Genomic DNA, 27,885 nt, shown 5'->3' with positions numbered 1-27,885 from the left:
TATAAAATACGATCATAAAAATGTACACCTCATTTTCTATACTAAGAATTCTTAGCCATGAAGTGTTATGTTAGAAAGGGGAAAAAAAAGACAGCTTACTAGGAAACCAAACACTAGAGAAGTGGATGGCTGGTTGGTATGTTGATATCATCAGAGCAGGTAGTCCAACCTGAAATAAGAATAGAATGGAATGAGATACTCATTCAATAGTCCTAAAAAGTTAAGAGGCCCTAAGTCTACTGGAAGGCTTTGAAGTAAAACTTGGCTTGTACAAATATCCGTTCTCACATTCTCTTATATGAAAATCATATACTAAAACCTGCTTTCAGCTTTCACTTCTAGTTTCTCTCTCCAAGGATAATCATGGCACCTGCTATTGCTTTGCCGACATCTAAAAAGCGAATATCCAACAAAGTGTCCATTCATCGATTACAATTTGACAAACTCTATTTATATGCCTACAAAGTTCTTAGGTGCTATAGCACCAAAATTTTTCTCGAGGGAATTGTGAATGCAACTCAAACAGATTTTGAAATTAGTCATGCTGTTTAGATCCATCCATCTTATTGTAAACATCTATCCATTTCTTCCTAGTATATGTGGTTACATAAATCATGCTATGCACAATTTTTCCATAATCATAAATTAGTCTGACCACAGTTAGGACTTTCATCCAATTGATATTAAGATTTGAGAACCCTCCGTAGGAATGTCATGCACTGTAAACAAAACCCTTCCACTATATTATCAATATCTAATTACTAAAGCATGTAATGGTAAGATCATGCTTGAGTAATCCGCTAATGCAGTTTTCTTATTGGTGCATTTTTTCTTCCCTAGGATAAGCAACATGGGGCACCATCACTTTTGCACTCAACACCAATGTGTTCTGGAAGAAATTAGCATCCAGCAAAGTAAATTCCTAAGTTATTTTATTCCATATCCATAAGCTCTCTTGTCACTTCTAACAGAGGCAAGAAAAAGAAGGCTTGGCCTTCAACAGCCCCCAGGCACATCCTATAGGTCGAGGACATATTTTGCCACGAGTCCCCTTTATGGACACTCAATCCAGTTATCTGATTGGTACTTCACATTCATATTGGGAAAAAAAATTCAAACCTGAAACCTAAACAGCTAAAATAAGCAAATTTTAACCATCATAGAGTTAAATACTAAATTAATATGTTCTATTTGCTTAACACCCCTGGCTCCAACCTTAGTTCAAGTTGAAAACAGTTCCTTCTGAGAAATTTCCCTCCAGAAGCTCTTGATCAATGTCTTTTGCCTTTCCAAATATTCAAAGCAAAGGTACCCTTTTCTGGGTGCACCTTTTTCCCTTTTTCTGAAGGCTCTATTGATTGAACTAGTTACTACTTTGCTTAATTTGTTAAAGGTCAAACTAAAACTGCAAAATCCATGACAGTCCCACCAAAATAAAGGATCGAAAAGTACAAGCTAAGTGAAAATGCCCATGTATGGCAAAACTTAACAAAAATTAATTTGACAGAACTGAAACAGCCCATCATCCCTTAAGCTGCATCATTAAGCCACATAATTTCAAAATACTGCTCAATGGTAACAAAGCCATTCATGAGTCGATTAGTATAAAAAATATACATGTGAAGCAATACTCAATAAGCTTATACACAATTCACTTTGTACTCTTTACATGTACGTTTGACAAGTGGAGCATAAACCAAAAAGCAATTCGAAGAGCACTTCCTATAATCACAAAGTATGCTAAGTGTCACTAATAAACTAAAATTGTGCATGTAACACAAAACTCTAAATATGCTAATCCACAGTTCAGTTTACACGAATTAAGCTTTTAGGATAAGGCAAGCTTAGCACAATAGATCTAATGCAATTGGAAAACCACTTAATCAGTTATACACACCCTACTAGTCAATAATTCCAAAATTCTTTGGAAAGATAAACTTGCTGACATTTTATGGCTATTAAGCCCATGAGTTTTCGAGAAACTTTAATTTGCTACAGTTAAGGAAGCTGAATATCTGAAACCCCACTAGATCGATGAAAAAGTGTCAGTAAAACATCCCCTCCAAAACTATGCCTAATGATTGGATACCAAAATGGTCAATGTACAGCAAAGAAAATAGCAATCCATACATGTATTTGCTTCCTTTTGGAAGTATTCAATTAACTGAGATAATGCACTTTCTTACTATAAAAATATAGTCATCATTATTCTTATCCTTCCACATTAATACTTTGCTAAACATCAATATACTGGGTTAATATTTCAGTTGTGGTAACAGCTTTCCATTTAAGGCACGTTAGAGGCTTACTAAAGCTTATCTGACAAAAGTAAGCACTATGGCTGCTATAACAACGAACAAAGACATAAGGGAAAGGTGAATATTTCTATACAAGACAATAATTACAGGTATATTAGTGTACAACATCCCTGAAGACCCTGTGCAATGAGGACACAAGGTGCAAAACATTCAGAGGGATGATCTCAATAAAAATTCTTTGAGCCCTATCTTAAAAAGAATCTAGAGAGATTACAGAAATTGAAAAAATACAATGGTATCTGCCTGAAAAAAAAGATAGGCAGAAAGGTGAACTTCCACCAGAGAGAATAAAGGTCTTCAGGGGGGTCCCACACGGCATAACATCATGGATAAAACTGCTCTGCACAAGAGGCAAAGGAGTAATCAGTACAAGGAGAAAGACGGGAAGGGCTTATGATTGAACAGTTAAACCAAAGCTGAAGTTCTGAGGAAACTCTTGCGAAAGAACATTTTTAGAAAAGAGCAAAAAAAGAAAATGTGGGAAGGAAAAAGCAGAACATAAAGCTTTGGAAGTAGACACACAGAAGAAGCAGAAGCTATTCTCCCAAGACCCATGTTAATGTAGAAGATAACAGCAATTGAAGACTTGATGAGTGAGAAGTTTGAGTGTGTGTTGCTAGCCAAATAGTCAAATAATTGGTGTATAAGTGTAAAGGAGTAAAAATGTCCTCATCTCAACTGATTGAGGACAATACACCAGCAGTGACACTCACATGAAACATTTTCCCATGCACACAAGTCCTCAAAAATGATAAATAACCAGTATGGAAACAATAAGGTTTGTGATGCTACATTGCCAACACTGATAGTAAGGGCTAAATTTTGTACAACAGAGTCTGTTTGGATTTGGAATTTTTCCAAACACTAGTTTTTCAAGTACAATGCTGCATAAAAAAAAAAAAAAACCACCCTTTTCTTCCTCCAACTTCCCTCCCCTCCTCTTCCCCCTTCCCTTCTCCTTCCAAACCCCCCCAACCCCCCAAAAAAAAACAAAAAAACCATCTCCCCTCCCCACCCCTGCCCTCCTCCTCCACAACCAGATCTTAGTCACAGTGAAGGAGGGGAGGGGGAGAGGAGGAGGGAGTGGGGGAAGACGAAGGGAGGTGGCAGGCAGGAACGGGCGAAGGAGGCAGGTGGTGATGGCAGATTGAGAGGGAAGGAGAAATAGATTTTCAAAGTTTTTAAAACACTGGAAAAAAAAAACATTAAATTTAAACCCCCCCCCCCCAAAAAAAACACAAAAAAAAATCTATAGTAAAAGCTTTTAACCTACAAAGCTGTGGTAAAGCTTTTTAAAAACACCCCTAAAGGACATAATCCATATGGACACACAATTATGCTCATCATCATCCATTGACTTTCACTAGCCTTTTCAACGACTGTGTTTGGATAGTCGATTATTTGAGATAATTTTTTTGAAAAAAAATTACTGTAGCACTTTTTGATGTCACATATGTGAGATAAAAAGATGGTTGAAAAATGTATTGATGATGTAAGCAAAAAAAAATTTACAAATAAACTACAACCCAAACAAATCGAAAAACCTATAGCAACACAAGACTTGTATCAAATTTGGGCCACCCTTTTCTTTTGGATAAATGCCCACTACTCAGCTAACAATCTATCTGTTGCTTTTTTTTATAGGACCCATTGTTGTATAAGAAGCTAAATACTTATCTATGTGTTGCTGTGCCTTCTTGCTGCATCTTAATAATATTATTCCCTTCTCAAAAGGAACCCCAAAAGAAAAAAAGAGAAGAAATCCTTACATCAAAATGAGCAGAACCATCTATAGTTGAAACAAACAAAAAATTAACTACTATCATTCGGCACTCGTGGTAGCTTACCCAGCTCGAAAACAGAGAAGTCCACATTGTGTCTCTGTCTATTTCATTTTTCTTTGTTCCTTTCAGTATCTTCATTAGTATCTATCCTAGATGTAAGACATTGAGTTTTCATTTTCCTTTTTTGAGGAAAAAAAAAAGACACTAAACTGTTTATATTCTGATTCACATACTGAAAATGCTTAGTAGAGAACATAGAGCCTTGTTCAAGAATTATTTGCCATGAAAATTAAAATCACTCAATTTTTTGTAGAAAATTTTCTCCCCTCAACTGCCTCTTTATCATTTAGGAGGAGATGCATGGGCCATTTGCAAAAATTTGGAAGCAAATAAATTTGGAAAGACAATCTAACTTCAAAAGCAGAAGAAGTTATTTTTACTATCCCTCAAAATGCAACAGTAAATTTTCAATAACCAATTGCAATTCCTAGAACTGGGACTTCTTAACTCTAGTTAGCTGAAGGGAGCAGATTTCAGGGAGTAGTGCCAATAATCAAAACCTTAATAGACCCAAAATTGAAAATTATTGACCAAGAATTGAGTTTGATATGGAACTATGAGGACGGCAATGAAACACACCTCATATCGAATATATCAAAACATGTAATCATCACTTTCCCAAACTTTCAAATGATGTTGGAAGCATCATGTAAGGGAAGTTTATAACATTTGTTCCCTTTTTGTTTCTAGCATAGACATTTTCCTTGAGTGCAATTTCGTTAAACTTCATGGCTAAAATGGAAGAGAAAAGAGGACCAGGTTCAGCTCAGCACAATTGCTTCAAGAGAATAATTTGTTCATTGCGTACATTAAAGAAGGTAAATGCTATCCATGTACTCTAAATCGCGACTATCACATTAACGTCCTGAGGGTTCTTCCTTTGACACAATCATCTCACCTATAAAAATTAGAGAATTTTCTCTGAAAAATTCAATCATGAATTTGATAGAAAATACAATAAAAGGTGCATTAGTGATTCCATTCATAATCTTTTACATCTTTAGAAGATTCCCATGTCCACTTGTAAAACCTTCGAACTCATATCTCATCAGTAGGTGAATCTTAGAAACATACTTTTCTATGCCAACTGGGAACAAACTGGATTTCTCAGAGCTTGAACCACAGAGACAACAGTTTGTGCAAGAAGGAACAAGGTCGGAGATGCTTGATGAAGGCAGTAACCCTGAAAAACTTTCCAGTTTAACAGGTGATGTCTTTTCTACTCTTATCCTCCTTTTTCTTATTAGTCTCTATGGTGAACAACAATCCTAGGTCAGTTCACCTGATGCTTATATATGATGCCTGGGAAAGTGCTTCAAAAAATTCTGAGAGACCCTTTTAAACACTTTTATAACTTGCAACAGATGCAGAGGGCCCTAAAGTAAATCATAATAGATAACAGGGCAAATGGAGCCTGATACACCATAGCTTCACCTTCCAACTTTCTCCTCGTATTACATACTCAATCCAGAAGGCAAAAATTAGATTTAATCTCAGCACAACTCCCAACTCCTTTTTCCTTGTGGCTTCTACATCAGTAACCAACTTCCCTACCTTCACAGAACCTTCCACTGCAGCCCAACCAAATACAAACCAAACCCTAAACCACCAATCCCCCTTCACTGCCATCCTCTTCCCATACCCAACTGCCGTGCAAGGTATAGTGAAAGCCAAACTCTTTCAGCAAACAGCCCCAACCTTTTTGGTTGTCATTGTTCCCAAAAAGTACCCCGCAGGATCAGATAAGCAATCATGCGAGTGACTGAGAATTACTCCCTAAAATATTAGGCATATTTAATAGTGAACTAAGATCCCTTTCTGGTACACAGCAGATTGCTCTACCGTTGCATGCCTTAACGGAATTTCGCGAGTCGCTTGGATATTGTATGTTTATGTTAAAAAGCAAACACCATTAGAAAATTCTCAACATTATCGATCGACCATTACCTAATTGAGCAATATCACTAAAGAGAAAATGGTATTGCATTCACAAGCTCTTTAGCGAGTTTTGTAATCCAGCCTTTAAGATATTTCTCCCCTTTTATTATCAGCTTCAATTCTTGATCTGGTAAAGATTGAAAAATTTTACAACGTGGCCGCTGAAGAGTGTTATGAGGGTTTGTAGCGGAGAAAAATATTTTATTTTTGTCTACAAAATATTCTAACCTCCTCTTGCCAAACACTCTCCATTGTGTTATAATGGTGTAACAACAATTTCCGCTAAGTTCAGAATAAACTTTCTAAAATTTCATTAACTTGTTGAAAAACCAATAGCAAATTTTGAAGAACAACAAAATAGCAGGAAGATTTGAAATCTTGACCATTCACAACAATTTAGTGTAGTGTAGGTCTGATTTGTTTATACATTATTCATTTATTGAATGGTAAACCTAATCTATAATGAGTGGATAACAAAAGGATTGAGAACATGCAATATAGGTTTGTGACTTTATCTGTGAAATACCTAAATATGAATAGAACTAGTGAAACATATACAGTAAGAACTGAAATTTTAGCAGTCATGACTTAGAAAAGATCGAAGCAACTCAATGCATAACCTGCTTAAAATGAAAGGTTATATGGCTATATTAAAAACATCAAACACCCCTCATGAAGCCTTAATCATCATTCGATATTGTGTAGTCATGAGATGTAGAGCATATGGAAATGAAATTCAAAGACACATCTACCCACTTTCAGAATCAAGCATTTAAAAGGCTTAATTCTTATTAATATGTGGATTAATTGCCAAAATGTTTAATTTACTAATTAGTTTTAGTGCTGATATTGTAGATTGTCTTCGATTTAAAAAATAATGAGTTCCTCTCCATTGATAGTGTAGGTAGACTTAATAAATTTTCATAAAACTGCATCCTCAAGATCCTATGAGATTGAAGCCAGAAGAACATAAAAAAATATAGAAATATCTACAACTAATTACTCCCTCTGTCCCATTGTTATTGTCATGTTTCACCTTTTTTATTGTCCCAAAATTTGAGTCACACTACAATTCTTTCACATAACGTTCCACTCTTACCCTTGACAAGAGGTGATCTAAAAATTTTATGGGACCCAAAAAAGTATCCTTATCTGAAGAGGTGGTGCATAAGTGGCACCACAAATATATTTGTGGCGAACCTTGTCACATGAATCTTACAGCCAACTGCAAGGTTTGAATGATGTGGGACCCAGGATTCGTTTGTCACTACAATACCAACGCCTAATGGGTTTTTTGTATGGATGAAGGGGCAACAGTGGAACAAACCTATCAAATCTCATTATCAGGGACATGTAGGAGGTAGATTAGTCCATTTAAAAAACATAATTACCCTAATATTAAAACATACCTTCATATAAGTAAGACAACTGCTTATGTCTGCATACAACATCAACTGATTATGCTTTTACTTTAGCTATGGAAGTTGTCTTAAAGCATTTTCCCCTACTGAGGAATATATCTATAAATCCAGAATGATGCTAAAAAAGGTATAGTTATCAGAAGGCACAAAAGAAAAAGAGCCATTGCCAACCTCTCATTCTCCTTTCCAGTCAACTAATTCACCACGAGGCGCATACAGTTTCGATGCTCGTTCCTCGGCTTCAGTATCATTTACTACACCACGGCATCTTGGGAAGCCACAATAACAAGCAAGTTGTTCATCTTTAGCAAAGAATCTGGTATGCAATCAAATCCAGTTAGCAAAATCTGGTAATATCATCACTATAGAGAAGAGGAGGGGTTGTTAATTCCAGAGTATGAGTTGTAACTGGACCTGTAATCATAAGTCAATTCTTCCCATTGTTTAATATCTCTTTTGGCGAAGATGATTATGTGCTCATCACCATTTACGCTTATCACTCTTGAATAGCAATTCGGCTGCAAAGAATCATAAGTTAGACAGCATAACAGGTACCTATAAGGTGCACTTAAGATACCATTAAAATAGATGAAATATTCCAAAAGAACAATAGATTTAATTGACATAAGCCAAAGCATAAAAAGAACCTCAAGGATCACCTTCATAAGGGTAAACATACAAGTCCAAGTTCAGAAAGCAACATGTTCAAAATGGAATCACTCAGTATCAATGACTCACTTCACTAGAAGAAAACCTTAGCTTTCTGTATAGATAAAGACAGGTTATGGAAGAGGAGGAGAAAATGGGTTTGCTGATGGTGGCGAGGAGGACGACGAATAAAAGCTGTGGTGGATTTGAAAGAAGCAGCAGGAATGTCTGGTAGTGGTGGTTGTGGGAGTTCTTGGCTCCGAAGAAGAGTTGTGGATTAAGCAGCAGGAGTAGATGGTGGTTGCGGGATTTCTTGGCTTGGAAGAAAGAGTCCTGGTGGATTTTGCAGGAGGAGCAGGAGGTAGTGGTAGTTGCAAGAGGAAGTAGGAGGAGTGGTTGGTGGTAGTGGTTCAGGAAGGAAGACCCATCATTTCGGGAAGATCGTTGGGAAAGAAGATAGTTTCCAAAACTTTGATTTGAACACAACCTTTTGGGCCAATCTTAGTTTAACCCAGGAAAAGAAGAAGAAATAAATGGGAAAAAATGAGGATATAAAAGAAATAAAAAATAAATGAGCAAAACTACTAATTTACGAATTTACCCAACTACTCTTAAGATAAACAGAAAAGGGGGCTTATATACAAAATTTTCAAACCACAAGAAGGTTCAATGGAAAAGCACTAAACCACAGGGTGTAAAAGGTAAATTTACCCTAAAACATAATTCTGTACAATGACAGGACAATACTCCCATGATAAGAAAATAATATATCAGGTGAATTAACAGATAAAGCAAAAACAAAATGTAAAGTACATACTTCACATGAATGATTAATCAAATGTGCAATGCTCCCTGCTCTTGTGGCATCAATAACACGTTCATCGTCAATTCTAAACATGTAGGTTCCAGCACCCTGAATGTAGAAAATGTTAATCAAAACAGCCCTTCATATTTCCACTATCATGACAATATTAGCGCATAAAACAATCATAATTACCATTCGGATGATTGCAAGCAGCTTCTAAATTACGACTGACGATTAGACAAATTATTAAAATGGGTATGGGCCACACAAACTATATATGTAATTGGAAAGATAATGCAGTGATAAAAAGTTTATTCTGGTCCGTTATACCAAGGGTACAACCATTCACAACTAAAAAAGCAGGACAAATGAATAGTAAAATCATTCATTCTGCTGCTACGGATGTTTGAATACCACGTTATCAAACCCAATAAGTCAAGCTCAGATGGACAAAGTGAATAACTAAAACAAGGAATTCTCAGCAGAACAGTCACCAAAACAGGCGCCACATGAAGCTACATAAAAAAAAAAAAAAAAAGCACACAGAAAATTTCAGTGAAATATTCCTTATTTTATCAGCATCATATCTACCCTAGTAAAAACATTACCAAGCAACTACATTATTGAACTGATAAGAATTGATTAACGTCCGTACCACCAATGAATTGTAGATTAGATGTTCTCTTCGATCAGCTATCGAAGGTCTAACAAGTTCACCAATATATTCAATCACCTAAGATTAGAACATTCAAAATATCAGTTGTTTCAAGTTCCTTAGAAAAAGCTTGAGAACAGGTAGCAATCACATCAACTCACCATGTCCCCAGCTCTATAGGGTTGTTTTGCAAAGATGCCAAACCCATGTATTCTAGATTTTCCTGCATATGATAGCAGTCTTAAAAGTCAAATATCTGCATAACAGAAAAAGGCAAATAGATAAAGCATAAAAACTTTTAATTGCATCAGATTGGTCAAATACCAAGTGTTATTTAATTCAACAGTTCAATCTGAATTGAACCTTTTTGCTATCTTCATATTGTCACATAGAAAGTTGCCTTGTCAGACCTAAAGAGCAACAATTAGGAGTAAAAGGATTACATTTCCAAAGGAGTTCTCTTCCTATGCCTTCACATTCACTGGGCAGCATCCCATGTTTAAAACTTAAAAAATCTATTGACAGTGGGAGATTGACCACGCAATCCTTGAAGCCATTAAAATTTCTGTGATGCAGCAACTAGCGAAGACAATGAAAACATTATTAGAAAGAAAAAGAATTGTACTGGAGAATCCGACACCCAAATGAGTTCATTATTTGTTTGAAGTGTCGATACAGATGCTGTGCTCAAAGCAGTTGCATTTGGTAGGAGATATTGGACCTGTCAGTGTTCTATATTCAATGAAGCTCAAGAAGAAACAGTCTGAATTTGCATTGTGTGAGCATCCCAATATGGTTTTTTCAAAATGAACTGAGAACGTTATGCAGAGAGATCCCTAGGTATATAATTGTGCTGAAGACATAGAGGCAGAGTCAACGGGGACAATAAATCATGAAAGTTGACACCACTGCAAATTAGCGAACCTCGTTAGGAAATAAGGTACAAGTTTAATCTCCCTTCTTGCACAAACAATAGAAAGGACTTCCAGGAAAACAAAACTTCTTGTTTGCAATATTTGCTACAAATGAAGTTACTTTAATTGTACACAACTAAAAAAAAAAAAACTTAAGGAAAAAAAAATAATTAAAGCTCAATAAAACTCCTCAACATCTCAAAATATTGGCAGGTCCACATTCTGCTCATCTTTCATGTAGGAAGAACAGCTTCAAAGTTTAAAGTACTAAGAAAAGTAAGGTTTAAAAATTCTTGCTTACCAAACACAAGCCGCTTTCGAAAGGTTTCCCTCATGTATGTGTACTTTTCAGCCATTGAGAGGATGCTCCCAGATGCATCAAGCTGAGATGATTTCAAGTTTAACAGGTCAAGTGAAAATCGAGAACCAGCAGCTGAACTGGAGGAAACATCATTCCCAAAGAATGTATGTTGGCTGAATCCACCAACTAAATGTGGCCTGTTCTCCACATATAAGCGTTTCAAGGATGCAGCAGCAAGAGCTTCAGGTTCTTTCCGTCCTCTTCTTCCAAAATAATTATAAGGCTCTGAGGTAATGATTCCAACAAAAGATTACTACTCCAAATATCCAAGCTAATGCAATTTCTTTCTCACAGTGTGGATTGGAGATGCATTTGAAGAAAATGACTCTTAAATCCATGGACCTATATTTTCTGGAACTTCCAGCATGTAGATATTGAAAGCACTCAACATCAAATTTGATAAAGACACAAGGGAAACTATTTTTTCTATATTTGAAGTACCAAAACGCAACTACAGAAATAATTTAGGTGGAAATTTCAAGTACAAATTCAAAAGAAAGAGAAAACGAATAAAATATCAAACCAATCAGAAACTTTTGCAGTGCCAAGAACAACTATTTGAATCCCATAGAAAGATGCGAAATATCAAGAATGAACCTAGTTAGACCACCCATAACATAGCACCCAAACTTGAGCTCTTATTTTAATTTCTCGAATAGGGAGATCCATGAATCAGGATCCTCATGCACGTAGATACAAAGGGAGCAATAATTTCCAGAAACATTTGGAACATTTTGCTTCTGCCAATAAAGTCGACCATATTATGCTCTCATATGAATAGGGTTGACAAAATGGCATATTAGATATGCATGACAAACAATACTGAAGTTCTTACAATGATGAACTATGCTCAGAGTTACAACACATGCAAGATTACTACAAACTACTTGAGTTAAGATGTAATTACCATAACAGAAAATATGGAACATATCGCACCTGTACGAGCACAACCAGAAGGATTCAATGGGGGAGTGTAATCCGAGAACTTAAAGGGTTTTTGTGCAGTTCGATCTTCTGTAGCTAAGCGCTCACTAGATAGGGGGCTATGCCTCTTGCAGAAGGATAACAGACGTATACATTGATCGTCCTCCTCTTCATCTGGAGGAGCCAAATTTAGTCTGTCCTCATCCTCAAGCTGTAAAATATGAAACTAAAAATCATTTGTACTTGTCATCTAGCAGGGAAAAATTATTAAGCTTAAGCGATTACATATTTCTCTTCTCCATATTCAGGAAACAAGAATGAACAAAAACTTAAATTCTTGAGATATTAAAGTACAAATTATACATAGATGAAGAATGAGAAGAATACCTCTAGGCAAAATCCTGCAGCACGTGCACAAAGAGGATGATATGCTACACGGCAATTATGATTTGAGCACTGCAAATATAGACTTAAAACCATTTAGTTTCACAAACTAGCTATGACATAACAAATTACATGTATGTAGTACTGCATATGACAGCCAAAGTATAAAATACCAAATTTACTACAGCAATGATTTTTCAAGATTGTCTACTGAATAAGTAACTTAAGTATCTAATGGAACTTTTCTTTAACTATGCTACAAGCAATATATACTTGACACCTAATCGTGAATAAAAGAGAAACCAAATGACAAAATATTTTCTGAGAAGTTTTAACTATGACGAAACTACAGGAAGCATTTCAAACAGTCCAAGACTGAAAAGTAAAAAGAAACACAAAAACCAAAGCACATTAGTAGTAGCCAAAACCTGAAGAGGCGTGTCTAGAGGAGCAACACATGGATGAGATGAACACTTTTACTTATCAAACTCCCAATAGGAATTTTTTTTCCTTAAAAGGCATTTTACAATTGGCCAAAACATTAAGAAACAAGCGTGCCTAAAGGAGCAGCACTACATGGACCAGACAACTCAAATCACTTTCAGCTGTCAAACCTCCAATTATAATTGCATTTCCCCAGAGACCAGATCCAAACTCTTTAACATTTTGGGCAGAAAGAAGGCTAACAATTTAGCAATGAATTTGACATTCTAGGTACAATTTAAATTGTATTCTCACGCTCCAGAAATCAAAGTATGAGGTGCATCTTTCATGCTTAAAACAACTCTGAAAGGAATGCAAAAAAGAGAATTGGAGAACCACACAACTAAAATAACTGAAGTGCAGCCAGCCACAGTAGAGCTAACAGTTGCTCTCCTCAAAGAAAATGTTAATAACTGTCCTAAAAATTTTGAATAGGTTCAGGCAGGGCAAAAGAGGGATTTCTGTATAAAAATCTCCAAAGCTAAGAGGGGCATTAGAGAGTTCCAGAACTTAGGTTTCAGGGGGTTCAAACACCTTCCACAAAACCATTCAGGTTGCCTCTACCCCTCTGCAGTACACAGCCTCAAACTTAGCTTGCAAGATGGAGAAAGAAAACTGCATTTTTTGGTGAAGAGCAAAAAACCATCAAAAGTCGGTCTCTAAATTGAGCTGCTATACCCAATATTTGATAATGCCAAAAACAGTTAAAATTTTATTGAAATGTGAGGGTATTCATTTCAAAGGAAGATAGATTCATAAAGGACTCCCCAATCATCTATTGCACCTTGTAAATTGCAGGCAAGGTGACTAATGTTGAGGCGCTTAAAACCATGTCTTCTTTAGCAATACCATGCTATTTCCAATAAACCCCCTTCCCTTTTCCCTCATTTTGATTGACAAATATGGCAGACAGTAATTGCTTGTTACTTATCCCAGAGGCTAACCATTCTTTGTGATAGATTACCATGAAAGGCTAAAAATTGTAAGATAAAATATCCAAATTGAACTTAATATTAACCGAAACTAATGCATTTAATAGTTGAATCAACACCTCATCAAAAAGCTTAAGGAAAACAACTTTATTCATCTAGATACTACTTAAGATAAAGAAGGATATGAAATACTAAAGTAGAAAGCCCAAAGCATTGATGATTAAGCAGAAATTGGTACTTACACTTCGTTTTTTATCAGACAGAGAAGTTCAAAACATGAAAATTGATGGTATAGGCTAATTTTGCGATACAAGCCTTTGTAAGAGACAAAGCACAAGCACATAACACCTCTCTCTCTCTCTCGCTCTACCCACCCACCCTCCCCCCTCTCTTTTCTTTTTTTTTTTTTTGGTTAAGTATATATTACTCATCCATTACAGCTGAATTTCAGATAAAACCTTTCTCCAATTTTGTATTCATTTCAGAAACAAGTACTTACATAAAACAATTTATAAAATACTCAGGACTAAAATACAAGTGTAAAGACAACATCAAGAAATAGGGAAAAAATGAAAAAGTTAAATATAATCAAGGACAGTCTAACCTGTATACAAGCTCCATAAGAAACACCACATATGCTACATAAAAGTTTCCAGCGGTCCTTCATGAACAAGCAACATGAAAGTATATATGAATCAGTACATAAGTAGAATAGATTGCAGATTATGAATTGCCTAAAAATAAGTGAGCATTTTGCCTGGTGTATAAGTTTTCTTTAGGAATGTCATTCAATTCATGGGAGTTACCTCTTGAAAATAGAAGAAAACTCAGAAATAAGCAGAAAATAGTTCTTCGACTAAACAACAGAAACACGTTAGAGTTAGCATACCTTGTTGATTCTACTCAGCCCATCAATGGGTTCCATTTTTGTGATGTCAGATAAGCAAGTTTCTGGAGGAAAAAGCAAACTCATAAACATGACCATTTAATTAAGTTGATGATGCAAAAAACAGAGTGACATCCATACACAGCAGAACACCTGGTATCCAGATGGCACAAGCCAGATGAGCCCACCGGCCATCTGTTGTAGGCTTCATGGCACCTCCTAAAAGAAAAGGTCAATAATGGTCATAATAGTGACCAAACATTCTTCTAATACTAAACATGCTAAAGCACTAACCAGTAATAAAATACAGAAAAAAAGCACCTGTAACAGGACATAGACAGCAAGGAGGAGGTTGTTCAGGAGCCCCTGGACGACACAAGTTGCATAACCAAAGAACACCATCCAGAGGCTCTAATTCTCCGTAGCACCTAGCATGAACCTGAAGAAGAAAAATTTGTGAAGCTAAAATCATTCAGGTGACTTGGGGAGTAGAAAGATACATAAAATCTTTTCAATAAAACCTAAGCAATAGCTAACATTGGATGTAACAAAGACAGGTAATGGAAAAACAAAGACCGATAAATACTTAACCAATGGGTCCAAAAATATTTGATATCTCAAGAAACATATACAGGCAATCAATCAGATAATAAGATTGTAAGTTTCCCCAGTTGGATCCTTCATCAATGTGGTTGTTGATGTGACAACACTGAATTTCATAGCACAGCGTGAGATTGACTTCTATCCTCTCTCTAATTAAAAAAAAAAAAAATCATCTGTTAAGTAAGCTGCACCTCTTGAATGATTTAAGTTATTTTGTCCAGACAAATTCATACATGATCACCTCACTCATTGTTAAGGTAACAAACCAGCTGATAGATAAGGTAACTATAAGGTTGAAAGGTATGGTTGACAAGCTAAACAAGTTTAAAAGAGAAAGAAAGCCCTTTAACGTAGAAACAACTGTGTAGCTCAAGTTACAGGCTCTGGTTGCCACAACTATGGCACAGGGTTCAAACTTCATCCTTTTCACTCCCACCTTTCAAATGGTAAACAGAATGTAAAAGAAATAGACCATAAACATGGTCTTGATATTATACGCATGATTAGCAAATTATAACTGCAAATATGTGAAGCCCATAAAATGTAAATCTAACCTCAATTAAGTAATTTACAACTACAAAACTAGTCCAACAAAATTGAAATTCAGGATGCTGACGTAACTTTTAGAAGAAGTGCAGGAAATGCTTTACTTTTGCTATCAGTGCGAAAAACACTTGAAATAATACAACTCTATACTGTCCTTGGTATACTCCTAATATCTCTGCTGAAGTGTAACATAATCCCAGGTTGACGAATCACAGATAATGAATGTCCAGTAATAGTGGAGACTGAGGAGCTGCATGATGACTTACCATAATTCGGCATTTGTCACACTGCAAGAACAGATTGTTCTCATATTCCTGAAAATCAAAGGGGGTAGGGGAAAAAAAGAACTGTCAAGCCACTTGATGCAACCTCTCTAATCTGTAGTACACCACAAAAGTAAATGACAAGATCAATGAGAAAATCATAATCGAGAATGCTGTTGGCATGATCAAGAACATAAAATAAATTGAGAAAAAAAGCACAGCAATTTGTCAAAGAAATTTCCCTATTTCAGCAACAATGTCCATAGGCATCCCCACAGATGAAGCAGGAAAAGAATAATTTTGTGCATGCAAAAGAAAACTATAAAACTTGGCAACAGGTGTGAAAATTAATAGGAAGAATGTTAAAAGAAGAATCCAGATTTTCACCTCATCCATATGGCAGACATTGCACTTATCAAGGTCCTTCCACTTCACATCAACAGGTCTGTAACCAACAGGAAAGTCTTGATATCTTGCACGTGCGATCTTGGAGGCTTTTGAGGGCATCCTGGAAGACGAAGTTGATAGCTCCTGTCAATAGCACAATCAACAACTTAAGCTAGTTAAAGAAAGATATCAAGAAGTATAAAATAAGAGCAACATTGATTAAGCAAATTAAATAACAAGACGAATTATAGTTCATAGAAACTAAAAGCAAAGATATCCATGAAAGTTAAAGAAAAATAACTACATTAGAGAAGAAAAGTTAATAAAGTCAGCTTGAATGGATCTTTTACCCCCTAAAACTAACCCCTGAAAAGATTAAAGGGGTCTCAAGTTGCCTAGTTCAAAAAAAAACTATTCTCCTTTCTCCTTTCCCAGAGTAAGAAAGCGTCCTATTATCTAACCCATCATCCAGCCCCAAATCCTTTAAGAAAGAAATGCCTCATGAAGCAACAGTGCCTCAAAGGGAGTATCTCCTCCCTTGAGGTAGGATATAGCAAGGGAGAAGCAGGGCATTGGCAGTTGCAGTTCCTACCATCATTAAACACAGTTCGATTAATGTTGCAATAGGACTAACACAAGATTTAATGTAACAAATCAAACAAAAATTACTGGTTGTAAGTGATAACAAACAGGGAAACAATGGCAATGGAAGCTAAGAAAGGTAACATCAGAATGGAAACAAAAACAGAACTTAATCCCTTCAAGTAAATCAACCGGTTGAATATCCAGATCTGTATCAACGACTAACAGAATGGTATGAAGACTTTCAAGGACAGAGGGTTTTTTATTAATTCTCAATGTCAGCAGGGGCAGACATTGGGAAATTGGGATGGGGGGAAAGCAAGCAAGTATAATCACTTCTGAACTGAAATACTTTAGGTCCCATTGCAGTTAGCTTCAAAGGTATGGCATTTAACTTAGAAATTTTAAGAAAGAAAAATCTTCCTTAAATTGCATGCGACTCCTATCTAGTGTCGGAATATGATGTGTTGAAGCTACCATCAGATGTGCCAAATAATTGGTTTGTTTGGGTAGTAGATTATTTGTCAAAATTTATTTGCATCATCACCAACATATTTTTCAACCACCTTTTTATCTCACATACATCACATTAAAAAAATGCTACAATATTTTTTCAAAAAAAATCTCCCAAATAATCTACTATTCAAACACACTCAATATATAATAATGATGTAATCTTCTAATTTTAGCCTTCCATCTAATCTAGCATCCATAAAGCACGTAGCTAGGTAATCAATATTTCTACCCCAGCTTAAGACATTTGAAGTATTATTCTCTTTTCATTTATCAAAAATAATTTGATCACAGGGTAGGTTCTTGGCCATCAGACATGAATCGCCTAAACAAAAGCTTCAGTTTTTAAAACACTAAAGGACATCGAAAATTGATATTGTAATCCATCTTTGAGGTGGATCAATTACTTATTAGGCTGCATGGACCATGCCATCCAAATGTGCCTTATTTCTCTCCAATTGTGAAGTCATACCCATTTAACAGTCTTCCACTCACCATATTATTTTAATGTTCATCTCCATTTCCTTATCCTCATGCATGCAGAGAGAGAAGATGTGGGCCTGACCCGCAATTAATAAGACAAAATTTCCTTTAAAATTTTTGAAGAGAGCTAACACACTTCTACAGCATTAACAATCAGAATTTTGCCACAGTACTAAAAAGGCTATACCACAGCACTATTTGTAGAGATGTGACAAAATTTAGCATCCCTAAGAATAATAAACAATGACAACAACAATTGCTGCCTACAATTAGTGAAGTAATTCTTCTTATAGAATCTCCCAGAACAAGAAGTCAATTGACAGTGTCACAAAAATGCAACCAACTTAGAGCAAGTTATTAAGAGACTGTCAGATGAGGGAATTTCGACCAAATGTACAACTTTTTTAAGTGCCTAGCAATTGTCCCAAAGATTATATGTCCACCTTTATCTTGAAGAAAAAATGAAAGGGAAGGAACTTAAGCCTGTAGATCCCTATATACAATACTAACATCTGAAATAGCAACACACCCCGAAAGTTAAATTCGAAAACTTTACCAGCCTTCAAAAGCAGGTATTCGATTAGATGCACAACTCCATTTGGATTTCTTTAACCTATCTACAGTTTTAACTAGTACTACAAGCGGCAAAAGGATACAGACCAGGATACAAGTTCTTGCAGACACCTCTCAAGACCGTTCTACAGTCCACAGGAACAATCGCTCTGGTATCTGGCCCATTAATGCAATAGATTTGGAAAATGAAACAGCAGATGACGAGGACCTAGATGTGCTAGCTGAGATAAAAGATACTTGGAGAAAACAGCCCAAGCAGTAAAAGGTCTCAAATTAGTTCATTGTTTTATCCTAATCATATGCACATACATCCGATAAGTCAGCCAACTACAGCACTAGCTCAGCAACCAAGGAAACTAAGAATTTAAGTGGACCAACTAACAGCCAGTAAAACCAACAAAATAGTAATCACCCCTAATTTCATGAAGTAAACTTGAAAAGTTTTTGGTGGTTGCTATGCCCATAAAGTGCAACCACTAATAAAGAAATATTTATAACTTTCCAAAAGAACCAGATCATGACTAACTCAACCATTAAAAGATTGATAGACAAATTTGACCAGTATGTCAAGTATACTGGTTCTAAAATTATGGACTTGACAGCCGGAACAGCTCGCTTCACTATTCCCTAGAGACAATTAATGTAACAAATTGCACGTGTATTATTCCTAGCTTTTGCACTTTTTAATGAACCAACCTTCTCAAACCACTGTTCCATAAAGAGCATCAGAAGGTTGCTTGAGCTACTTAGACTACTGGTGAGATATATAGGTCATGGCTTGCCAGTCAAAAATAGGATTTTCTTTCTTCCCACCCCTTCAACATGTCACAACAAGCATATATTGTATAAACATATGGCAAAATCATCTGAATCACACTGTAAGAAAGTGATTGTAAATAATGCATGTCTATTCAAATGCAATAACTACAGCCAGTTAGGGACCGTCTCATAATGTTCCTGTGTTTCTGTTTGTGTTCTTTCATAAGAACAGAACAGAACACCTGTTCTTTTTGTTGTTTTAAGTAAAGATAGAACGCAAACATGTTTGGTTGGCAAAACTGTTTGGAGAAAAAAATGTTGGTTGGATATCCTTCTTATTTATTCCAATTTATCCAAACACTGACCACTTCCTTTTCCATATATTATATTCCAGTAAAATATATTAATTAAATATATAAATAATGATTAAGGCTGATACCTCCAAAAAGTTTACCTACGTCAATCAGTTTAATCAATCCAAAATTGCCTTCCCAAAAAACTACTAATAATAAACCAACCTTGAAAATATAATTAATCACCAACACCAGATCAGTAGAGCCACCTCAAAGGAATTTAGCTTGTTATCAAAAGGATTAAGCCCCAAAAAAATTGTTTTCTTAGTAAAATAATTTCTTTCTTTGTTGTTTGAATATGTTGATTAATTGTTGTTACTTTTTCTAAATAAAGGCAACAAATTACTATGCTCTTCTTTGAATCCACCAAATCAGAGTTAATATACGTTAAGATGAGCTCCAAGTTACTAACAAATTTATTTTATTAAATCAACCCCAAATTTAGCAAATTAGGTTCAAAATAACCAAGAGCTATATGATTAATAAAATTATCAAAAATCATACAGAAGTTACCCAAAATTCAACTATTACCGAAATTACTCCAATAAACCCAATTGCTAAAGGCCTGAAGCTTTCAAACTGTTATAAGCAGAGAGGAAGAGCACAACCAAAGAACCAAAGGAAATGGAGAGTAGGAGAACCAGGGGAGGAAGGAGGTGGCTGTGATGGAGGAGATCAAAGGTTGGGGTGAGATGATGATGGGCTGATAGCGAGATTGAGGGCTGGGGGAAATTGGCTACCTTGAAAGGAAAAGTTTGGTGGCTAGGGGTGGCAGATAAATTCTCAGCTAGATTGGCGGAGAATGACGAGACATCTTGGTGGGCTGGCAGGCTGAGGCGGCTGCCTTAACGAGGAGGAGAGAGAGGTTGGGGCTAGTAGGATGAGGAGATGGTGGGTACTGATAGAAGCTGGAAGCCATGCAAATCTAGGGGTAAAGAGATTCACATAAAAGAGAGGAGATTAAGAAAAGAAGGAACGGGGAAAATCGAATTTTGGTCTTGTTAAAAATCACTATTCATGTGTGATTGCCAATTTTCATGTTCTTTAAACAAGTACAAAACATCTTTTTAGGTGTTTTGGAACGGGCTCAATTTTATAGACATTATTCTTTTTTAAAAGCATAAACAATTTAGTCAAACAATTTTTTTTTTGTTCCAGTTCATTAAATACTACAACTTAAACAGGAAAACAAGAAACATAAATGTTACCAAACAGCCCCAAGAATTCATAGTTCCACAGTGAAAGTATATGAAGAATCATGAGCAAAGTCAAAAACATACCATCCAATTCCAATACAACAGAATTTGACAGAAATCAGCAAGTTCAACAAAAAATTTAATGCAAGTTTCACTGAATTTGACAATCAAGCAACTCAAGGATATGGAACATTTTCAGAAGCGAGAGAACATCGCTTCAATACGTAAGCATTAATCTTTCTCACCAAAGACGCAGATATTGGTTAACCAAATTACCCACGCACTTTTTTGTCTAATTGAAGGTTTTCATTCTATAATTTTGGCTTCATTCTTTTCCTCTTTTCTCAAGTCTACTGCAAATTTACCTAACTCCTGCCCTTGATTACATACCAAAAGCCTCAAAAAGCTATCAAACAAGTCGATCAACAACAAGACCAGTCTGGTGCTACATCATATGTTAAATAGAAAGGCGAGCTTAGTACTACTGAAATCATAGAGGAGAAAACTGAAGTTATTACCTGTATCAGTTTTGAAATTTCAGGATGGGAAAAACCAAACATGTCTGCACCAGATTCGCAAAACTTCTCAGATACACTTGGTTGTAAACCTTCTGACTGAATTTTCCTCATTCTTCTGTAAATTTTGTTCCAACAGGCAGATGGAGTGGTTCCACTAAACTGTAAAGGAAGAGTAGCATTAAAGAGAAATCGCATGGAATTGATGTGCCTATATGCAGCAATAGTTAAAGCAGAGAATAACTTCATTGGTTGAGCACATTCAATTTAAAAGATTCTTCAGAAACAGAAAAATTACAAGCTGGGATTTGTTGCTTAATCCTGATTTCAGACGTAAAATCTAATAACGCAGCCATTCAAAAAGGTAATAGGAAGGAGAAGACAAGGACAAGGAGAGACAGGATGTGAAAGCCAAGAGGCAAACCAAAAGGAATAACTGAATAAGCATACAAAAGCTCACATTAATCAAAGCTAGCAACTGTTTGTCGACTAACGAATGTCACACTATGACTTACCTGCTCTCCATTCTCCGATGTAACTCTGAAAAGTGGTCGATTCCTTAATCCATCATCTCTGAGTACTTCCATCTTATATGTTGTATGAACATTTGGCTCTGAAGTCATCAATACAAAAGGCAAAAACACATAAGATGCTACTAAGGGTGAAATTTCTCCACAAGAATACAGCTGAAATCAAGAAAAAGCCCATGTAGTTCCAATGGAATTATATTACAAAAACTTCAATGAAAGAGTCTAAAATAATCAACCTGTTATAGAAGGAAACCTCCTCAAAGCAGTATATCCTTCCGGCCAGATGTATCTCTCATCCTGAAAATTTTCCGAGTCTCTGACAACCTTTCCTGAATTAGATATATAGCATAGTATTAAACTGCAAACCTAGATTTAATATAGCCCTGACTAGAAGAATAACAATTTATTGAGTACATCTAGTTTAACAACATTCAATTTAGAAAGGTGGCATCTCTTCATCAATCCCCATAATCAAAATGCATTTTCATCATGTGAACCACTTATCTAGCTTGCAAGGCAGTTTGGACCCGCATGGAAAATTACCAAGAGTTATTATTTGCAGGTCCCCAACTTCAAACGGAAAGCTTTTGACTGCTTCAATTCTTCTCTGTATGTCTTCATCCGCCATGCCCTCCTTACCTGAATCATCACTGCCTTCATCCTCCCCACTTTCAACATTGTAAGCATTAGCCTCAAAGCCATTCCTCAGCCGTACCATTCTCTTTGGAAGCTTTTGTGCACTAAGATACCTGATGGAAAAGGTAACTACCAACATAAGTATCACATTCCAAATCTACAATTAATAAGTAGCTGTCTGTAAAGTTTATCAAATTCATACTGTTCACAGATAAATTTTGTTCCGCACCCAATCACCGGGAGCAATAATTCACAGATGCCATATACGAACCCACAAAAATATGGTTGTTCTCCCATAGGGAGTGAAGTAGACAAGCAAACAACAGCAGTAAATCATAAAAAGAGTTGCCAAAAAAGCACAGGGACACAAACCTTATTATTACTTCAATTCCACAGCACATTTTCCAAACAACAAATTAACACTAGCATCTCCTGGCCAAAATTCTTGTTCAGTCTTACCACAAAGATTAATAGTTAGGGTGTTAAAACTAAAAAACAGCAATATGCTCAAGGTACCTACTTAATAATGCCCCAGAGAGCATTACAAGAAAATTGTATCTTTACTTCAAAATGCTAAAGCTGTTTAACGAGAAAAGGAATTCGCAACGCAAGCAATTGCAATCCCAGGGCAATATGAAGTGTGATATTTGGGCCATATCCTGAAGAAATTAGGCCAGTAGCTATCCAAACACTTCGATTTGACTTTTAGTAAACCAACTCAGCAGTTTCCAGTTTCATTTTTTATCTTATAAATCTAGCAAGTTTTATTATGTATGAACAAACAGAAAGAGCTTAATTAAGCCACAACACAACAAACTTATGCAAAAAGCAACTCAATGTGATAATGCTTGGATCAGTGAAACCAAAGGGGGGAAAAATAAACACCATTGTTCCTGGAGAGTCTATATTAGTGACATAGATATCACTTCAAGGAAGTTAAGGACAAAACTGTCCGAATAAAGACAAGTTGTGTAAAAAACTAGACTGTCCCATAAGAAAGTTTTCAGCATAAGGAAGAGGTTGTCCATCTGTCAGCACCATTCTTATCCTGATAGGGAAAAGGCAAAAATCATCACCTTTCAGTTCCATGCAACACCATTTTTTTTTCTTTAACTAAAGGTGCTTTCCCTATGTTTCCCAGCTCCTCTATCATGATAAAAAGTCTACCAAGACCAACAACATGCCTGGATGGAGAACCCTTCACCACTTTCGTATAGTTGCAGGGGTTTTCCACAAAAAGGAAATGAGGATAAGGAGACTCACATTTTAGCTTCCTCCAAGCTCCGTACAAAATTTGGTTTCTTGCACTTTAGGTGGAAAGAAGAAAGAAGCCCTCTAAGAAATGACATAACTTGTTTTCTCTTAACCCTGAGAAAAAGGGAATGCAACAATTTGAGAAGATGATGACGGTTAGACTACCCAAAAAAAAGTCAATTATCACACATCCTAATATCACACCTTGCAAAATCATGAGTGCCGAAAAACTGAACAAGTACTGATTTTTCTCCTGAATTTCTGTTCAGGCCCTTATGCTCACCAAAAAGAGAGCCGTCCAAAACTAACGCAGGCCACATGGCATGACCTGCAAGCAAGAAACAAATAAGTTTTAAAAGAGCTAAAAAGGAAACTGATTTCAACATCCTCCAGATTGAAATGATCATAGAATTTTTTGTTCCCATGGATGGCTATAGACAACAAAATCATATCATAGAACAGAAGATCCAGTAGGAACGAAAGCCTCAACGTCCAATAATCCATTTTTTTCCCTTTCAAATAACATCAGTAACGATATAGAACCGATTCCAATTTCATAAATCTTCAGCTTCCTCCTTAATTTAGTTCAGACGATAAAGGACAACCAAATCTCATCAACTACAAAATCCTACTCTGTGTTCTAGTATACAACTAATATGTGCTTCAGACCTAATGCTGGAACAAGCCACTACAAGTACATTTTTAAGGCGATTAACTTAACAAGGATATAATTGCACAAAAAAGGATATAATCGCATAATAAGACAGTGATAATGGCTGATATGCTTGCTTCAGACAAACTTGATTTTCACAGTGTATCTTTTTCCAACATAGAAACAATGTACAAGTTTCCTTTCATTCATTCACATCGTTCTTGTTGACAATCTCATACACTTATGTCATGAGCTCCATCACAGAATACTAATGACAAAAGACAGATTAATGCTAAAAGAACCTACTGTGCAGATCAAATGAGTAACAGGGTAAAGTAAAATGTGATGTAAAACACGAGGACAGATACCAGTAAGCTTGGCCCAAATTATATCTGCTGGCTCCAGCTCTTCACAGTCATCCAAACTAGCAGCCAACACCACCATCTCATTGACATCAATTGCATCACCCTCTGGGCACTTATCACTGGCCCTCAACTTTAGACGTTGCATCTCCTCAGGAGAAATGTGAAATTTGATTCTTTCATTTGATAAAATCAATTTCTCTTCATCACCGTCCTCATACTCAACCTAAAATTTGACCGTTATGTCACTATATTATCTTCCATTTTAGACCGACGTTCAATACATAAATGTCACATGCGAAAGTGCAGTGTTTCCTTTTTTCTCTATTTTTTATATCTTTTCGTGGTACAAGCTTAAAGATATGCCTTTTACGACCTTAATGCTGTAAGAAAAAGAAAAGATCATAACAACAAGTGGACCGCACACGTGTTAGAATTCGCGTGTAAGAGGAGGAAAAGGAAATTACACTGTGCCGCCCCATCTCCAAGTCATATGCAACAACACGACCCTTGTACCAATCAGCATCCAAGGGCCAAAACACCTGTTCACATGGGATCCCATGTTATGTTGAGCCACATTACAACCCAAAAAGCACATACATTTCGCCGAGATGGTTCCCTTTTATTCCAATTACTTTAACAGCATAAAAGCAATGTGTGCAAACACATACGCACATACACAACAAGGCAGCTAGTTTTTATCCCAATTCCAGTTAATAATCACATGAAAAGGCATAGTTCGGTAGAAGTTCCAACCTTGCATAATAAACCAACAAATTTATATGGGTCTGTTCCATCAAAACTCAACCTGCATTCACAATATCAATTATAAAAGATCATAAAATAGCAAGGGATTCAACATAACCAATACAGGGAAAGTCAAAATTGGAAAAGTTACCAAACCCATCTCTTTGTTCGAAGAGCTCCAAAATCCCTAATCTCGTCCCCCATCTCACCCTTAGGCTTCCGCTTCCTAATTTTATTAGGACTAACCTGAACACTAGGATTCCTACTCCTATTACCACTATTAACATCATTACCATGTCTAGATTCTCTAAGTTGCAACCTATCTAAAGTACTTAATGCAATCGAATCCAACCCCAAATTTGCCAGCTCATACCCACCAACTTTCCTCCTTTTCCCCTTCTTTGGAATCAATTCACCATTCTCCACATCAATCCCCTCATTTTCTTCTCCCTTTTCCTTCGAATTTCCCAAATTTACACCCCTTGATCGCGAATTCTGCCACCCGTCTTCTCTTTCCTTTCGCTTGCCCTTATTTCGTCGCGTATAAACCTTAGTTATTGGCGGCTTCCCCTTTCCATCACCAGCCACATTAACCCTACTGTTATCACTACCATCACCACCCCTCACTCCTTCCATCGACGACAAAATCTGATGAGGTGGTTTAGCCGCAGGATCATGTCCGTTGAAATGACTCATTGATTTCCGCGGGGGTTTCACTTTCTTTGACCCCCCACTAGCTGAACTTACGCACGGAGAAGTGGCAGAGTACACATCGCACAATGGAACATACCGCAGCGGAGTATTCCCCCCATCCTCTTCTTCCTCGGCCCCGGCGATTTCAATTTCCGAGCCCTTTCTACCCTGCAGCGGCTCGTGATCGCCCAAATTCAATAATTCCACAGGCTCGTTTTCTGTCTCTAATTCTTTCCCTTCCTCTTTGCCTGCCTCGTTGTTATCGAACCTAATTAAGGCGGTGGACGGAAATGCCATAGAAATTGAAGAATTTATCAGAGAAAGAAAGGAAATTCCGGTGAAGATATCGGAATTCCTTTCGGGTTTTACGTTGTTCGTCGTCTGTTCGTCTATCGATGAATGGAATTTGGGGAATTTGGGGGAAATGAGGAGATTATTAGGGTTTTAAGAGAAATAAAGAGAAAAAGGATGAAATTTGGAGGGAGGGTTTTGGGGATTTCCCGCCCCGTGTAAGTAAAAGTTAGAGGATCTGATGTGGAGCGCCCGAGCAGTCAACACTTCACCTTGCAATAAAATTATGCATAAATATATAAATAAATAAAACAAATAGGAGTTGAATGCATCTCTCTGTTTTTCCAAGAGGTTTTAGACATACCATATCTGATATTTTGGCAAAATAAGAAATATTGAGGCAAGAAATTTCCTTTATGTAGTCGAATGGATGTAGTGATTTTAGCGACAACCTAAAAAAAGAAAAAGAAAAGAAAAAACTCTCTTCAAACAATTTTAGTTGGTAGAGACTTTAGCAAGAGACGATGATATCTTTGAAAAATTGCCCCAAGAGGAAAGTAAGGAAATAGGAATATTTGCTTGGAAATTAATTTAATACAAGAAATGACATGATCCCTCTTTAGGTATGCAAAAAAGGAAAAAAAAAACTCCTTTAGGCAATTTTAGTTGGGATAGACTTTACCAGGTGACAATATGATGTCTTTGTTCGGCTCCTAAAGCCTATGTGTTCTTTGGGAACTTTTTATAAAATTTTATATAATTTATTGTAAAATTTGAAAAAAAAAAAACTTTTGTGTAGTTTTAAAAAACCTCCCTTCCTACCTTTTTTTGTCATTCCCTTCCTTTCTCTCCACCCTCTCCTCTCCTCTCCCCTTCCTTCTATTCTCCCTTCCCCCTGCCAACCCTCCTTACCCCTCCCCCTTCCCCTCTCTTGCTAGTCGAGCAACCAAATTTGACTCGATGTGGAAGTCATCAGTTCGAGCCTAACTATCCTTAAATTCAGTGTGAGTTTTTCTATTTTTCTTGAAATATCCAGATAATAGGGCAATTTCTAGATTTTTTATGATGATTTTTGAAAGATCTGCTTCTACGATGCTATGCGGCTTAGAATCAAGGAAGTTCTCAATAACAATGCTGGTCCCTTTTCACAATTGAAAGATACTTGAGCAAGATTTTAAAATGACATTTTCTTTTGACCCAAATTTCGAAATGACTAGTCTTGTTAGACCCTAAGAATAGAGCTACCAAAGTGGGACTTCTTAATTAAAAATTTCACTAAGAGTCAAACTTGTTGAGTTTATGCTTCGGACCTAATGACACAATACGTCCAATTATTTTTACCTCTTTTCTAAAATTCAGAATAGAAAGTTTTTTTTCAATAGATGAGATCGTACAACTATATGATTTGTCTAAAACAGGTGATAGTTTTGATTG

General features: G+C 36.3%; 1 protein-coding gene across 3 annotated transcripts in view; it reads right to left on the bottom strand.

The window, feature by feature from the left end:
• The window catches only part of LOC113766872 (histone-lysine N-methyltransferase ATX2-like), a 33,573-nt gene extending 6,942 nt beyond the window's left edge, over positions 1-26,631 (bottom strand). The window contains exons 1-25 of one of the 3 annotated variants that reach the window (XM_027311035.1): positions 25,619-26,631; positions 25,477-25,528; positions 25,188-25,262; positions 24,727-24,946; positions 23,911-24,034; positions 23,716-23,820; positions 22,360-22,565; positions 22,053-22,145; positions 21,802-21,899; positions 21,290-21,448; positions 16,313-16,456; positions 15,929-15,976; positions 14,835-14,952; positions 14,667-14,732; positions 14,517-14,578; positions 14,232-14,288; positions 12,216-12,284; positions 11,841-12,039; positions 10,845-11,129; positions 9,791-9,852; positions 9,630-9,707; positions 8,987-9,082; positions 7,936-8,039; positions 7,693-7,837; positions 2,287-2,658 (exon numbers count right to left, since the gene is read on the bottom strand). In XM_027311035.1, the coding sequence (XP_027166836.1) occupies positions 7,696-7,837; positions 7,936-8,039; positions 8,987-9,082; positions 9,630-9,707; positions 9,791-9,852; positions 10,845-11,129; positions 11,841-12,039; positions 12,216-12,284; positions 14,232-14,288; positions 14,517-14,578; positions 14,667-14,732; positions 14,835-14,952; positions 15,929-15,976; positions 16,313-16,456; positions 21,290-21,448; positions 21,802-21,899; positions 22,053-22,145; positions 22,360-22,565; positions 23,716-23,820; positions 23,911-24,034; positions 24,727-24,946; positions 25,188-25,262; positions 25,477-25,528; positions 25,619-26,457 (3,501 nt within the window). In that variant the 5' untranslated portion in view covers positions 26,458-26,631 and the 3' untranslated portion in view covers positions 2,287-2,658; positions 7,693-7,695. Of the gene's footprint in view, positions 1-2,286; positions 2,659-7,692; positions 7,838-7,935; positions 8,040-8,986; positions 9,083-9,629; positions 9,708-9,790; positions 9,853-10,844; positions 11,130-11,840; positions 12,040-12,215; positions 12,285-14,231; positions 14,289-14,516; positions 14,579-14,666; positions 14,733-14,834; positions 14,953-15,928; positions 15,977-16,312; positions 16,457-21,289; positions 21,449-21,801; positions 21,900-22,052; positions 22,146-22,359; positions 22,566-23,715; positions 23,821-23,910; positions 24,035-24,726; positions 24,947-25,187; positions 25,263-25,476; positions 25,529-25,618 lie in introns of those variants that run through there. The other 2 variants (XM_027311036.1, XM_027311037.1) reach the window with 2 other exon arrangements.
• Positions 26,632-27,885: the final 1,254 nt, after the last annotated feature.

The sequence above is a fragment of the Coffea eugenioides genome, chromosome 3, assembly GCF_003713205.1.
Source record: "Coffea eugenioides isolate CCC68of chromosome 3, Ceug_1.0, whole genome shotgun sequence".
In the NCBI taxonomy this organism is placed as follows: Eukaryota; Viridiplantae; Streptophyta; class Magnoliopsida; order Gentianales; family Rubiaceae; genus Coffea; species Coffea eugenioides.
Note: the sequence above shows the minus strand (reverse complement) of the source record. Positions and strands in the feature narration are given on the sequence as shown.